This window comes from Nematolebias whitei, chromosome 5 (assembly GCF_014905685.2).
Source record: "Nematolebias whitei isolate Nwh7 chromosome 5, NemWhi1, whole genome shotgun sequence".
Classification (NCBI taxonomy): Eukaryota; Metazoa; Chordata; class Actinopteri; order Cyprinodontiformes; family Rivulidae; genus Nematolebias; species Nematolebias whitei.
In genome coordinates this window covers 31,926,201-31,942,822 of record NC_056502.1, presented here as the reverse complement: position 1 = coordinate 31,942,822, position 16,622 = coordinate 31,926,201, and the positions used below count along the sequence as shown (strand labels likewise).

At 44.8% G+C, this 16,622-nt stretch overlaps 1 protein-coding gene across 1 annotated transcript in view; it reads left to right on the top strand.

Moving 5' to 3' along the window:
- LOC119410372 (zinc finger protein 236) overlaps positions 1 to 16,622 on the top strand; it is a gene marked incomplete in the record, with an annotated part of 129,001 nt that overhangs the window by 58,685 nt on the left and 53,694 nt on the right. The window contains 6 exon segments of the mRNA XM_037677284.1: positions 404 to 507; positions 3,806 to 3,957; positions 4,357 to 4,533; positions 7,289 to 7,583; positions 10,030 to 10,133; positions 10,311 to 10,754. Of these exon segments, the coding sequence (XP_037533212.1) occupies positions 404 to 507; positions 3,806 to 3,957; positions 4,357 to 4,533; positions 7,289 to 7,583; positions 10,030 to 10,133; positions 10,311 to 10,754 (1,276 nt within the window).

Sequence of the window (16,622 nt, the reverse complement as noted above, 5' to 3'; positions counted from 1 at the left end):
ATCCATTGGCCACCCCTTGGCTCTGCCTCTAGACCTAGTGGTGGATAAAATTGCTCCCTCTGCGCTGCCTTGAACGAGCAACAACAAAAACTCCAACTTTCTTGAATATATTGCACCAAAAACATTAAAGTTAATTTGCATTCAGTCCAGAAAAACACTCATCTCGAAGACTACAAACATTCACTATTGAAATCTCTCAGAAACTGGGGACATTGCTGTATCGCTTGTTTAGCATTGCTTCAATCAAAACATACCAAATCTGTCTGTTTCAACTTTCAAGCCCTTTCTGTATTCTTTTTCCAGAATCACACACCTGTAGCAGTTGTAGTTTTGTCTTTTTACAGCAGGCGTAATCCTGTTTGTAAACAACATTCATAATGTTGCTTTGTCTTTGTTCATATAGACAAACGGGCTCCTTCAGCAGAGCAGTCAAAATGACCTCCATCTGACGGCAGAAACTCCGGACTTTCAGGAGGACAGTGAAGACAGCATAAAGAGAACCTACAGGTCTGCCTTACAATTATTTTCACCTTTTCTCTTTTGTGTGTTTTATTGTGTTTGGATACAGAAAATACCACCACCACCTTTGCAAAGATAAATTACACTGAACAAAAATGTAAACACAACACTTTTGTTTTCCTCCAATTTTCATGAGCTGAACTCAAAGATCAAAAAAGTCCATGCTCTATAATCCAGGCATACAATCCAACAATTTTCAGTCAGGTAATCTGGACAGTTTCTTTTTTTTGCTGAAACGTTTCACCTTCCATCCAGAAGGCTTCATCAGTCAAGGAAACACACAACACAAAACTGATTCTTCCCCCAACAGCTTACTCCAAAGTGGAACAAACCAGTTATGTTGGTGCCAACATGGTGTCTTTGGCACGCCCCCTCCTCTGTGGCCGGCCCTCTTCCTCATCGACAGTCATGTCAAACTGGTTAAAAACCAAAAAAGTCCATGCTCAATAATCCAGGTGTACAATCCAACAATTTTCAGTCAGGTCTGTCCAGATGACCTGACTGAAAAATGTTGATCTCAAGATCTAAGACTTTTTCTATGAACACAAAAAATGCATTTTTCTCTCATAAACTGTCCAGCTTTTTGTCTAAATCTGTGTTAGTGAGCACTTCTCCTTTGCCGAGATAATTCATCCACCAGCGTGATTATTGCACAGGTGTGCCTTAGGCTGACCACAATAAAAGGCCACTCTAAAATGCACAGTTTTATTGAATTGGGGTTGTCAGAAAACCAGTCAGTATCTGGTGTGACTACCATTTGTCTCATACAGTGCAACACATTTCCTTTGTGTAGAATTGATCTGGTTGTTGATTGTGGCCTGTGGAATGTTGGTCAACTCCTCTTCAATGGCTGTGAGAAGTTGCTGGATATTGCAACTTGAGCACACCGACATATGATTCAGAGCATCCCAAACATGCTCAATATGTGACATGTCTGATGAGTATGCTGGCCATGCAAGAACTGGGATGTTTTCAGCTTCCAGGAATTGTGTACAGATCCTTGCAACATGGGGCCATTCATTATCATGCTGCAACATGAGGTGATGGCACCACAATGGGCCTCAGTATGTTGTCACTGTTTCTCTGTGCATTCAAAATGTCATCAATAAAACACACCTGTGTTTGTTGTCCATAACATTCATCTGCCCATACCATAACCCACCACCACCACCACGGGCCACTGGATTCACAATGTTGACATCAACAAACTGCTCTCCCACACAACTCTATACGGTCTGCCATCTGCCCTGGACAATGAAAAGCTGGATTCATCCATGAAGAGAACATCTCTCCAACCTGCCATACTCCATCCAATGCGAGCATTTACCCACTCAATTTGGTCACGATGACAAACTGCATTCAGGTGGAGACCCCAATGAGGACAACGCGCATGCAGAAGAGCTTCCCTGAGACAGTTTCTTACAGTTTGTGCTGAAATACTTTGGTTGCCAACCGATTGATGCAGCAGCTGTCCAGGTGGCTGCTCTCAGATGATCTTGGAGGTTAAAATGCTGGATGTGGAGGTCCTGGACTGGTATGGTTACATGTGGTCTGTGGTTATGAGGCTGGTTGGATGTACTGCTAAATTCTCTGAAACAACTTTGGAGATGGCTTGTGGCAGAGAAATTGACATTCAATTCATGGGCAAGATTCCTGCAGTCAGCATGCCAATAGGACGCTCCCTCAAAACCTGCAACATCTATGGCATTGCTCGTGTGATAAATCCTCACATTTTAGAGTGGTCTTTTATTGTGGTCATCCTAAGGCACACCTGTGCAATAATCATGCTGTCTAATCAGCATCTTGATATGCAACGCCTGTGAGGTGGGTGGATCATCTCTGCAAGGGAGAAGTGCTCACAAACACAGACTTACACTAATTTGTGATCAATATTTGAGAGAAAAAGTTTTTTTGTGTACCTAGAAAAAGTTTGAGCTCTTTGAGTTCATCTCATGAAAAATAGGAGCAAAAACAAAAAGGTTGCGTTCATATTTTGTTCAGTGTATAAGATATTGAAACGGCAATGTGAAATTAGAGAGGCCACTTTTAACAAATGTCACTAGAACTGCACTGTAGCTTCAGTCTGTTCATTTAGGACTGATTGCTCTGCAGCGCTCATGTTTGATTACCGTATTTTCTGCCGTACTCGTCGCACCGCCGTATAAGTTGCATCAGTCCAAATATGTCTAAAAAAGTGGAAAAATCAATAAATATGTCACTTCGCCATATACGTCGCATCTATTATGCGTCACCGCGCGTCACCACTGACAACCCGGAAATGTGGGCCGAACCCGGAAATGTGGGCCGAACCCAGAAATGTGGGCCGGGGTGTGCACGGGAGGACTTTAACAAGAATTTAACAAGATTAACACTTAAAAACAATAATTTGTTTGCTTGAAATTATAGTAAATGTCTGTCTCAGTCTTAACTTTTGCTTAATAAATGCACATTGACGGTCAAATCAGCTGTATTTCAAAAGTATTGGCTGCCTCAGTGCTCCGGAGCACGCAGAGGGAGGAACTAAAGGGAAGCGGAACGCTGCTCTTTTCTTCGAAATTTAACAAGAAAAGCACCTAAAGCAAATATTTGTTTCCTCAAAGTTATAGCAAAAGTGTGTCTTAGTTGAACTTTTACTTAATAAATGCACTTTAATGGTCAAATTAGCTGCATTTCGCTGGGCGGTGCAGCTGGTTTGATGGTTGTTTCAAGCAGTGAACAGAATGAAGGTGGGGTCTTTGCCAAGCCGATTGTGTCATTAATAGCTGGTGAAGATTCTCAGTCATCCAGAATATGGTAAATTCAAAAAAGTTCAAGATAAAAACTATAAAGTATAATAAATAAAGTCCAGTTGTTTTTGTCTTGAACTTTTTTGAATGTCATTATAGCCATGTTTACACATGATACAACACCATGCCTTACTACTACTACTACTACTACTACTACTACTACTACTACTACTACTACTCTGCTGCCATCTAGTGGCTGAAAGTGGTACTGCTCTTTTTTGTTCACTCAGAATGAATGAAAACGGTCATATCTCAGCCAAAAACTGGTTTATAAATATGGGGAAAAATCCATAAATATGTTGCTTCGGCCTATAAGTTGCAGGGTATGTAAATTATTCAAAAAAAAAAAAAGACTTATAGGCCGAAAAATATGGTAGTTTTTGAGCTGCAGAGACAGTTTTCAGTCCAACACCAGACTCCAGGTGTTTTATTTCTTTTTAGTCATCTTCTTGATAAAAGCTTTTTCGGAGTGGACGTGGTCTCACCTTTCTCCTCTACAGGTGTAGCTGGTGCTCTAAAGGTTTCAAGAAGTCGAGCCATCTGAAGCAGCACATCCGATCCCACACGGGGGAGAAACCGTACAGGTGTCACCTCTGTGATCGAGGTTTTGTTTCAGCTGGAGTCCTCAAGTCCCATCTCAATACTCACACAGGTCAGCGTCTTTAATATTTGTGGAGAATTTAGAAAACATTACCTTCAAACTGTTAAACAGTATGTGTGTTTAAATAGATGAATATGAGTTATATTACTATTTAGACATATAGTCAACTTTATTGTAATTTAAAAAAAAATAGTTAATTTTTATCCAAACTCATAAAAATCAAAGCTTCGTATCTTTTAATCTTAATAGCTGTTTGAAGATACAGACCAAGAAATTGCTCCATTAAAATCCTTTAATGGAGGCTGATGTAAGCAGGATTTAAAGTAGACAGTCATTTAGTTTTCTGCTTAAAGTTTTTATCCTTAAATGACTTGTTGTGTTTCTCTTCAGCTGATAAAACTTGGTAAATGGTGCAGAAATCCTGTTCCTCTTGTCATTTCTCCCTGACAGGAGTGAAACCGTTTAAATGTGACGTTTGTGAAGCTTCCTTCACCACCAACGGAAGTCTGAGCCGCCACATGATAATCCACGTCAAGTCCTTCAAGTGCTCCCTGTGTGATGAGAGCTTCAGGACTGGACTGCTCTGTAAAAGACATCTGAAGAAAGAGCACGGTGTTCAGGAATACAGTAAGGATGAACAAGCAGCATCTGCACGCTACTTTCTGTTACTTTTCTGTAAAGCTGTTTACATCCTCATTAAACAGGTCTCTTGTAAATGAGTCCTCGTGACTCAATGAGACTGACCTGTATAAAAAAGTTTGAATGAATCCTCTCATTTCTCAGTAGTTTCATATTTATTTCATATGCTATTTTTTCATTGTCCAGTCACACCACAACTCACTTCGACTCTACTCTGGTCTACATGGTCTCTGTGGTTTTCGATATACTGTAGTCCATCGCTACTTCGTAGTTCGACTTTCGTAGACTCGCTCTTTCGTGTTTTTTCAACGATTGTCAACTTTAATATTACTCACGTTATTAGGATGGTACAGGATAAAAAGTTACCAAAAATAAATAAATACTTCAGACAGGCACCGTCATTTTGTAGTTTTCTTTCAATAACCTACACTGTAAGGCCAGTCAAAAGAACTACACTACCCAGAAGCCAACAGCGCTTCCAGCTACTGCTTTCTGACGAAATGGAGGGAAAGTTTTGCAACGCAAATCTACGCTATCTAATAATCTCACAGAAATGGCAGGAAATTTGCAAATAATCCTGAAACTTCCTGAAGCTCAATTATCCACCTGCACGGGGTGGTGGACTTAATCGCTGCAGGGTAGGTCTGCAGAATTGGAACCTCGCCGGACCGGAACCGAGCTGCTGGTCTGCAGAGCTGGCGAGTAAAATTTTGTAGTACTGCACAGTACATATATGTATGTTGTTAAAATTACGTAGGTTTAAGAGTTTAGAACATTGCAAGAGTGTGGGAAGGGTTTATAAAGCCTTAAAATATTTATAAATACTAAAATAAATATGGCATTCCTACTTCACGTTTTTTCACTTGTCCTGGTGGTGTGTGGAACATAACCCCTGCGATAATCCAGGTATTACTGTAGCCCAAGTTCCGCTCCAGTGCGGGAAGAATTGTTGTAGGGCTACCGCCCGAACCTTCGTATTGTTATTTTTTATCCAGGGTAAAAACAACACAACATCGGGCAAATAAACAAAATAAAGTTACAAAACACTCACCATGCTCTGCCATAGTTGCCAAAAATGCCCTGACTGAGTGAGGCCACTTTCCCTCTGCTGCTGGGAGCTTGTAAATTAAGACCATTTGGTCCAGCTTCGTTTGAATTCTGTCATCACCCAAAAAAGCACCTCCTCAGATTACCACAGTGTACATGATGCCATTTTATTGACTGTAGTATATATATATATATGCATTTTTTAAAGTAAAAAAAGAAAAATTAATGCTGTGGTTGCCAAGTTTTAAAAATGTTGGTTTTGGTTCTTGGGAAGGAGACATTCTCATGATCAAAGTCTCTCGTCTGTAGTGTGCTTGTGCCACATCGTCCGGTCAACTCGGCTTGCTTGGAACCTCTGCCAAGTAGGTTCTAAGAACTGAGCTGGATGTAGATGGGATCACCAAATAGAAAGACTCTGAAGGCCATGGTTCTCATTTAGAAAAGGGTGGACTGCCCTCGCCGGGTGGGGAGTAAGGTGCTGCTTCAAGTGGAAGAGTTCAAGTGTTTCTGGGTTTTGTTCTTGAGAGAGGGAAGAATAAGGCATGAGAATGACAAACAGGTGGTGCAGCTTCCACAGTATTTGCATACTTTTTGCTGATTCATTGTGGTGAAGAGGGATGAGGGTGGTGAACTGCAAGGAGAAGCTGTTTACCGGTTGTTTTACATTCCTACCCTCTCGAAGTCTGGGCAGTGAACGAAAGAACGAGATTCTGAATACAAGCAGTCAAACTTGAGTTTTCTCTGCAGTGTCTAGACTCCTTTATAGATAGTTAGAAGTTCAGTTATCCATGAGAGACTCTTTGTGTCCTTTGCCTACACATCAAAGGAACCGGTTGAGGTGGCATCTGCTAAGGAGGATTCGCCCTGGATGCCTCCCTAGTGTGATTCAGACAGTTCCAACTAAGGAAAGACCCCAGGGAAGACAGAAGCAATAGTGGAAAGAAACAACTCCCTTTTAACAGGACGAAAACACCAGTAGATCAAGAACCAGGCTCAGGATGAGCAACTATCAACGTTGACCAGCTGGGGTTGAAAGGACAGGAAGGAGACACAGATGGTTGGGTCAGGAGTCATTTCTATGGAGAGATGAACACATGGGTACTGTCAACAAAAACTGTGTGGAGAAGAGGGAAGCATCAACAAAATAAATGATTTTGGATGTTATTGAATTCTAGTGAGTCTGGTCTAATCATAACTACCTCAGAGTTGGTTTTGTGTGTGTGTGTGTGTGTGTGTGTGTGTGTGGGGGGGGGGGGGTTGTAGGTGGAAGTGGAAAAACCCTTTTGTCCAGTTAAAACAGAATGGTTCATTTGATGCTCAGCGAATATTACCAGTAATCCAGACATGATGGTTGTTTTGCATTATACCTGCAAACAAAACACCAACAGCAGATCAAGTAAAGACAGCAGCAGAGGGAGGAAATGAGGTCAGTTTGTCCTCCAGCAGTCTAAGCCTATATGAGCAGAACTAAGGGATATCACAGGAAACCTAAACTGACCCTAACTATGAGTTAAAATACTGTTGCACAACTGCTTCAAGAATAAAAAATTAGTAGCAAAAAAGATTTGAATAACAGTATAAAATTATGATAGATAGATAGATAGATAGATAGATAGATAGATAGATAGATAGATATTATCTTTTTTATTAATTAATTTTTATGAAAAGTAACAAAGCTGTGTCTTTGCAATTGTAGGTATGGATGGTACAGAAGGGGAAGAGGAGGAGGAGGATGCAGAGGGGGACCAGAAAGCATCAAAGAGGAAAAGTTTGGAAATCATAACCTTCACCGAGGAGCAGACGGCCGAGTTGGCCAAAGATCCTGGAGAGGAGGCGTCGGTGTCGGAGCGGATCCTCGCCCAGTCAGCGGCCGAGAGGGATCGGATCAGCGAGATCAAGGATAAAGCTGTGGAGCTGGAAACAGAACCAAAGTTTGCCAACTGCTGTAATTACTGTCCCAAGAGCTTCAAGAAGCCCAGCGACCTCGTCAGGTGAATGCTGATTTCTGTTTATTGATGGCTGATGAAGAACCTCTTAACCTTGGGATGATTTTCTGAACGAGGCAGTTGATGGGGGGGGCACACACTCTCTGATAGATGAACGTAGTCGACATGAAGGTGCAGCACTCATTGATCCTGTCTGGTAAAACAATTTGGAACAGCTCAATCACAGGATGTGACAGTGCAGTGTAGATAAATTAGGGCTATTTAAACCTCGTGCCATCGTCGTCTTTTATGTCTTACATTAAACGCATATGAAATACATTTTGTAATTAAAAAAAGAAGCAAAGTGCTTCTAATAAATGTGCAAAAAGAAAAACAGCTGTTTCGGTCAACTTGGTGCTCAAAATCAGGGCCACAAATTATAATGTTTAATCTTTTCACAGCCACCCCTTTCAGCTTTTGTGGGAGAACTCCCAAGTTTTTTCCCAGACCAGCAGAGATTTAGTTTCTCCATTGTGTTCTTTTTGCATTAAGTGACAGTTCAAGGGTGTCCAGGAGACATGATGATGGCCACTCATCCTATATAAACACCGTATTTTCCGCCGTACACGTCGCACCGCCCTATAAGTTGCATCAGTCCATATATGTCTAAAAAAGTGGTAATATCCATAAATATGTCACTTCGCAGTATACGTCGCATCTATTATGCGTCACCGCTGATGCGTTGCGTTTTACGTGTCATGGCTGACAACCCAGGAATGTGGGCCAAACTGTGGGCCGGTGTTTTGCCAAAAATCGATGAGCTGCCAAATGGTGGCCGCGGGAGCGTGCACGGGAGGACTTTAACAAGAATTTAACAAGATTAACACTTAAAAACAATTATTTGTTTGCTCGAAATTATAGTAAAGGTGTGTCTCAGTCTAACTCTCTCTTAATAAATGCAGTTTGACGGTCAAATAGCTGCATTTCAAAAGCCAATATGTGGAAACATGAACGCGCAGAGGGTGACTCGGTTCATTTCTTCAAAATTTAACAAGATAGCCACCTTAAAACAATTATTTGTTAGCTCAACTTTATAGTAAAGATGTGTCTCAGTTGAACTTTTAATAAATGCACTTAGACGGTCAAATCAGATGAATTTTGCCGGGGGAGCTGATTCAGTTGTTCCAGGCAGACGAAGGTGGCAGACTATGGCAAGCCGATTGTGTCATTACTAGCCACTTTTACCTATTACATGATACAACGGCATGCCTTACTGCCATCTAACGGCTGAAAATGGTAGTGTTCAATTTTTTTCAGTCAGAAACAATGAAAATGGTCATATCTCAGCCAAAAATTGGTTTATAAATATGGGGGGAAAAAATCCATAAATACGTTGCTTTGGCATATAAGTCACAGGGCATGCAAATTATGCAAAAAACTGCAACTTATAGGGCGAAAAATACGGTATATTTATTTTGCAGTGTGTAAAGCTAAAATTGTGTTTTGTGGGTGATTATCAGCTACTATCACAAGTTTTAGCTCCATATCTGTAAAAAAAAAAGAGGCCAAGTTGCATCTGTTGTGTTTCCTCAGGCCAGTTAGCGAAAAATGTTGGCTGATGAACCTGAAAGTTATTCATCAAACAATGTCCTTTAGTTCATGGGATGTTTTCAGAAAGACACACAAAACTTTAGCAGGTGTAACAGAGAAATAGCAGAACTAACATCTTCCTTGACAGGAGTTTATATTATTTTACTTAAGAGACTGTTCTAGTTACATCATTTATAACACCCAGTTATAAATGGGTTTAAAACTGTATAAAATGGATATAAAACAGTTTGTAACAAAAGCAGCAGTAGTTATTATTTATTTAAGTTATATAAGTTAATCAGTAGGTCTGAGCAGGTTTTGTAACACTTTAAATCCTAATAATAAAACATGCAGAACACCAAATAGATTGCAACGTTTTGAAGTGATTTGAAGCTGTTTGTGTCAGGATTTCCAATTAAAGAGGGCAAATAAAAATAATGACAGGTCAGTAAATAATACACAAGGCCACATTTCTTCTTTGTTTGTTGAGGTATTTAGTTAAAAGCCCTGAAAGGATGAACATATTTGAGTTGAGTAGGCGTTTATTTGATTGTTGAAACAAGTTTCTTGGTTACTCAGATGCCTGAAAGACAACTTCATGTTTTAGTTCTGTAAAAATGCTCTTTATAACTCTTGTCCCCAGGCTGTTCCTCCTTTATAACTTCAGACACTCAGCAGAAAGCAAAGTGTACTATTTATTTTATTTTTTATTATAATTGATGTTTTGATGAGGCTCAAACAACCCCGGTGAAAAAAGAGGTCATGACTAGCTGCACATTCTGCTTTTTTATTTCCTCCCACGCACTCTGTTTTTCTCTTGTAAAACAATAAATTAGTTAAATTTTCTGCCGTCTGAAACCTCTCATAAACCTCTCCTCGTGCTCTCTCATATTTGACCCTTGGCCTCTGTTTTAATGTTCAGGCACATTCGGATCCACACCGGTGAAAGACCCTACAAATGTGACGAATGTGGAAAGAGTTTCACAGTGAAGTCGACTCTGGACTGCCATGTGAAAACACACACAGGTCAGAGGTTTATTGATTCAAATATCATCGCAGTAACGATAATTAAAGATCTGTTGATCAGGTTGATGTATGAACCAAGCACAGCAGTAGGGTTAACCACCTTGATGCATGCTGGTTTGAGTTGTGATGAAGAAAAACGTTGTTAAACAATAAGTGATCCTTTTTTTGTGTTTGCAGGTCAAAAACTGTTCAGTTGTCACATGTGCAACACCTCCTTCTCCACAAAAGGCAGCCTGAAGGTGCACATGCGCCTCCACACCGGTTCCAAGCCCTTCAAATGTCCCTTTTGTGACTTCCGCTTCAGAACTTCAGGTCACCGCAAAACCCACATCCAGTGTCACTTTCGTTCAAACGGCGACGGCCGCAAATCCAAGCGCTCCTCCTTGTCTGCTGGTCAGATGAGAGCGAGTCAGGACTCGGGCGCGGGGCAGCCTGAGGCCTTGGGTCATGGGCAGCAGCCGGCTGCTTCGGAGGCTCTTCAACCTGTGGGACTGTTACAAGCTTCAAACTCTGACCCCAGCATTTACCTCCCAGCCAATCAAGTCATGACAGGGCAGTTTGACCAGAATTTACTACAGCCAGGGCTCGTAGGCCAGGCCATCCTGCCTGCCTCCATGTCAGGTGGGTGTTATGGTAAACATCTCAAATATACACATACCATGAAGAAGATCACAAGGACAGCAGTGCAAGGGGAAGTTGTAGCAATATAATAACCTGAATTTTGATAATTAGGGTTTTTATTTAGTATCTAACAAGTTTTGAGAAGAAAAAGGCATATGAGTAAATCTGAGGCTGGTGGTTTCTGTTGGTTTCTTGTTAGCTTGAGTCAAGTTGCAGCATCAGGTTTGTTGCTCACAGCAAAATGAAAGTGCTTTGTCACCTTGAGACGCCTTCTGTGAGACTCATTTTGTCCAATAAAAGCTCACATTTGATCTTAATCAGAACAAATTTGCTCTCAGGTCGTACCAAAGTCAAAGTGCCACCAAACATTTTCTTTAATGTTTTAGATCAGCTTGGATACATTTTTGAGGGAGCTAAGGGTCTTCGGTATTAAGAAGGAAATTTGATCTGTTTTTTCCTCACAAATATTTTTAGAGCAGACCATTAAAGGTTGCTTTCAGTGAGGAAATGACTTAAAGCCAAAAATATTCAGAAATTTAGACTTTAATGCTTTTTTTAAATTGAAAATTTTGCTTAATACATGAGCATCAGTGACCCCCGCAACCTGGAAAGGAAGAAGCAGGTAAGTAAGTAAGTAAGTAAGTAAGTAAGTAAGGAAGTAAGGAAGTAAGGATGGATGGATGGATGGATGGATGGATGGATGGATGGATGGATGGTATTCACAAAGTTTTCACATCATTACTTTCTGTTAGGAGTGCGCGGGGAACCCAGATGATATGAGACCCAGAACGAGGCAGACACAAGGGGAATACAAAATAACAGTGTTTATTATTTACAGTGAGATTAAATCACATCCACTGGCTGCTGGTCTGAGGCTCCTGGAAAGAGGGACGACAGGTTAATGGTTGTCCAACGGGGAAGGCTCAAGTTGATTTTAAGGAAAGTGTTTTGTCCTTACAGTCCAACCCGAAGGGAGAGCTGGTCCTTCAGTCCAAGGCGAGCGAGCAGCAGAGGGAATCCAACAAAGTCCAAAAGGGGAACGAGGAAGGCTGGCACTGGAGGCAAAGAGGCACGAGGAATACCTGAGAGGCCTAGGATCCAAATCAGGTCACGAGGGAAATCCAAAGAGCACGAGGAACCAGGAAACTGGAAAAAAGAGCAGAAGGTGAACAAATTCTTTTCACCAAGGCATTTGCCTCACAACAGTACAATACCATAAGAGGTGATATGCTCCAGCGTTGAATCACACCGGACTGCAGCCTTAAGTAGATGGAGAGGCTCATCAGGCTGATGGCCGCCAGGTGTTGGTAATCAGCGGCCATCAGCAAGGCAGGCTGCAGGCAGTGGGATCCTTACAGTACCCCCCCCTCAAGAATCGCCACCTGGCGACCTGAGGCGCTTCTCGGGGTGGTCTCTGTAAAACCTGGAAATTAAACTGGGGTCAAGGATAAAGGACCTGGGGATCCATGACCTCTCCTCAGGACCGTACCCCTCCCAATCGACCAGGTACTGGAAACCCCTGCCCCTGCGTCTCACGTCCAAGATGGAACGAACGGAGAACGCAGGGTGGTTGTCGATCAGGCGAGGCGGCGGAGGGAGGTCAGATGGGGGACACAGGGGACTGAGGGAAACAGGTTTTACTTGGGAAACGTGGAACGTGGGATGGATGCGCATGGCCCTGGGGAGCTGGAGGCGGACCGCAGAGGGATTGATGATGCGAGTGATGGGAAAGGGACCAATGAAACGGGGAGCCAGTTTGCGAGGTGTGTCCCTCAGCTTAATGTCCTTGGTGGACAACCAAACTTGCTGGCCGACTTGGTAGGCGGGCGTCTCAGAACGGTGGCGGTCAGCAAACCGTTTTGCCTGGGCTGCGGTCCTAAGGAGGGCTGCTTTGGCCTGGCGCCAGATACGACGGCAACGCCTGAAGTGGTGCTGGACGGATGGGACCGAACAGTCTGTCTCTGAATCAGGGAACAAAGGAGGATGGTAGCCTAGGGAGGCTTCAAAGGGGGACATGCCGGTGGCAGAGGAGCGGAGGGAGTTATGAGCGTACTCCACCCAAACCAAGTGCTGGCTCCAGGACGAGGGATTAGACTCGACCAGGCAACGCAGTGTGGACTCCAGCTCCTGATTGCAGCGCTCGGCTTGTCCGTTAGCCTGGGGATGGTAACCAGAGGTGAGGCTAACGGACGCCCCGAGCGACTTACAAAAGGAGTGCCAGACCTGGGAGATGAACTGCGGGCCTCGGTCAGAGACAATGTCCGACGGAATCCCATGGAGCCGAAACACATGGAGGGTGAGTAGCTGAGCAGTCTCAAGGGCAGAGGGGAGCTTAGGGAGGGGAACAAAATGGGCGGCCTTCGAAAAGCGGTCAACAACAGTGAGGATGGTGGTGTTGCCGTCAGATGGAGGAAGGCCGGTAACGAAATCGAGGGCAATGTGGGACCAAGGGCGACCAGGGGTCGGGAGGGGAAGCAGGGGGCCAGCCGGGGGTTGAGTGCCGGACTTGTTTCTGGCACAGACGGGGCAGGCAGAAACAAAGTCCTTAATGTCCGAAGTCATGGAGGGCCACCAGAAATGGGCCTTGGTAAGAGAGAGCATACGGTTGACTCCGGGGTGGCAGGAAAGCTTACTTGTGTGAAGCCATTGGAGAACCTGGGACCGCACGCTGGAGGGAACGAAGAGGGTGCCGGGGGGACCACCACCAGGGTCTGGTTCGGAGAGAAGAGCCTGTTGGACGGTGGCGGTAATGGGCCAAGAAAGGGAGCCCACAATGCAGGACGAAGGGATAATAGAGTCTGAAGGCTCGGACGAGTCTGGTGGGGCAAACTGTCTGGACAGGGCGTCCGGTTTAATGTTCTTGGAGCCCGGACGGAAAGTCAAAACAAAATTAAAACGATTAAAGAAAAGCGACCAACGGGCCTGACGGGGGGTCAGACGCTTGGCGTTACGCAGGTAGATCAGATTTTTATGGTCGGTCCAAATCAAAAAAGGTGTCTCAGTGCCTTCCAGCCAGTGCCGCCATTCCTCGAGGGCGAGTTTGACCGCCAAAAGCTCGCGGTTGCCCACATCATAGTTTCGCTCAGCCTGGGAGAGACGGCGAGAGAAAAAGGCGCAGGGATGGACCTTGTTGTCCAGAGGAGACCGTTGGGAGAGGACCGCCCCAACCCCAGTGTCAGAGGCGTCCACCTCCAAAATAAACTGGTGCGCGGGGTCAGGATGGCAAAGGATGGGTGCCGAGGAAAAGAGGGACTTGAGCTTAGAAAAGGCGGCGTCAGCCTCCGGGGTCCAATGAAAGGCTCGGGCAGTCGAAGTGAGCTGAGACAGGGGGGCGGCGACACGACTGTAATCTTTAATAAACCGCCTATAAAAATTTGCGAACCCCAGGAAACGTTGTAACTGCTTCCTGGATTCGGGAACTGGCCAATCGACTACCGCCCTGGTCTTTTCAGGGTTGGTTCGGCAACGACCACCCTCAAAAATAAAGCCGAGAAAAGAAACAGTGGAGGTGTTAAACTCGCACTTTTCAGCTTTAACGAATAATTGGTTCTCCAGCAGCCGCTGAAGAACCAAACGAACGTGGGCCGTGTGTTGAGCAGGGTCACGAGAATAAATAAGAATGTCATCCAAATAAACGAACACAAAATTACCAATAAAATCGCGCAGGACGTCATTAACGAGCGCCTGAAAAATCGCGGGGGCATTGGTTAACCCGAAGGGCATGACTAAGTATTCGAAGTGGCCCAGAGGAGTGCGAAAAGCGGTCTTCCACTCGTCGCCCTCTTTAATACGGACGAGGTGGTACGCGTTTCGCAAATCAAGTTTTGAAAAGCAGGAGGCAGACTGCAACTGCTCCTGAAGTGAGTCAATAAGGGGAAGAGGGTACTTATTTTTAATTGTTATGTTATTTAACCCACGATAGTCTATACATGGCCGGAGTGACTTATCTTTCTTAGAAACAAAGAAAAAGCCCGCTCCCACAGGGGAGGTCGAGGGTCTGATAATGCCTGAGGCAAGAGATTCATTTATATAACTAGTCATAGACTCCCTCTCAGGACCAGAAAGGTTGTAGAGTCTGCTTGACGGCAAGGGGGCGCCAGGTAACAAGTCAATCGCGCAGTCGTAGGGGCGATGAGGAGGAAGTGACGAAGCGCGTTGTTTACTAAAGACAGCCGCCAGGTCGCGGTATTCGGCAGGAACCGAGGAAAGATCGATCTCCTCTAACGGAGGCGTGTCACGAGGGGACGCTTTAACAGCTGAGCGTAAACAATTGCTGAGGCACTTGTCGCTCCATTTATCTATACAACCGCGCTCCCAGTTGATAACTGGGTTATGATTACGAAGCCAAGGGAAACCAAGAATTACTTGAGGAGTTTGAGAACTAAAAACGAAGAAATCAGTCATCTCATGATGATTTCCTGACATAACAACGTGTAACTCGGTGGTCTTTAAAGTAATGCGGGTCAGCGTGTCCCCGGTTAAGCCGGCGACAGAAAGTGACGGTATTTCGCGGGTCGGAAGGGAATACTTTTTAACTAAATCAGAGCTGATCAAATTTTGTTCAGCGCCTGAGTCAATAAGAGCGGAAAAAGAAAAACGACGGTTTTGTGTTTGGATGACCATAGGAAGTAACAATTTAAATGGGGAGGTTAACGCAGACGTTCCCACCAGTAACTCCCGCTTTACTGGTGGAAGTTCTCGTTTCCCCGAAACGGACAGTGGGGCAGAAAATGACCGGAGTTACCACAATAAATGCAGAGGCGGGCAGACATACGCCGCTGTCTCTCTGCAGGAGTCAGCTGTGCGCGCCCCACCTGCATAGGCTCGGGGGAGCGATCCCGGGAAGGGAAAGAAGGTGATTGGCTGGGACCAGGAAGCAAGGAAGACTGGGAGTTGTAGTTCACAGGGGGCTGATGCGAAGAAAAGGACTCGTAGCGAGGGGTCGTAAACCCGGAAGTGGAGGAATTGTGGGAAACGTAGTGTCGCGGTGCAGGCTTGGGCTCACCTGGAGGAGTCGGAAACCCGGAAGTCGAGGGTCGATGGGAACTGTAGTTTGTCTCTCTTCGCCTCTCCCGAAAGCGGTCGTCAATCGAGATGGCAAGGTCTATCAGCTTGTCGAAAGTCTCCGGCTCATCTCGCGTGGCCAGCTGATCTTTGAGGAAGTCAGAGAGAGCGTTAAGAAAAATACCTTGGAGGGCGGGCTCGTCCCATCCTGTTTGGGCAGCAAGGATCCGAAACTCCAGAGCGAACTCCGAGGCATTACGACGGCCTTGTCGTAAGTTTAATAATCGCTTGGCGGCGTTTGAAGCCTGCAGGGGACGGTCAAAAATCCTGCGAAACTCCCGAAGAAAGAGGGCATAGGAAGCAGGGGGGTTATCATGACTCAAGAGGAACGAGTGAGCCCACCGGAGAGCGTTACCTTTGAGCTGGCTTACGAAGAAGGTGATCTTGGCTGTGTCCGACGAGAACTGGGAGGGAGCCCCCTCGAAGGCGAGTCGACACTGGAGCAGGAAGCCGCCACATTGGTCAGGGTCTCCGGTAAAAAACTCAGAAGGTTTAATGAAAATTTGTTGAACAGGAGGAGTGGGACCAAGAGCCACGGGGGCTGGCGGAACGACGGGAGCTGGGGAGGCAGAAGCTTGCAGCTGACGTTTAATGGAATAAATCATACCTCCGAGCTCCTGAAGGTTGGACTGGACCGTGGTCTGGTGAGTCAGCACCTGATGAATTACTTTGTCCATCCTGTCGATCCGCTCCTCCGCGGGAACGGGGGAGGTCTGCTCGCTCTTGGTCTCATTCTGGGTCTGTTGTGGCTGGAGCATTTCTGTTAGGAGTGCGCGGGGAACCCAGATGATATGAGACCCAGAA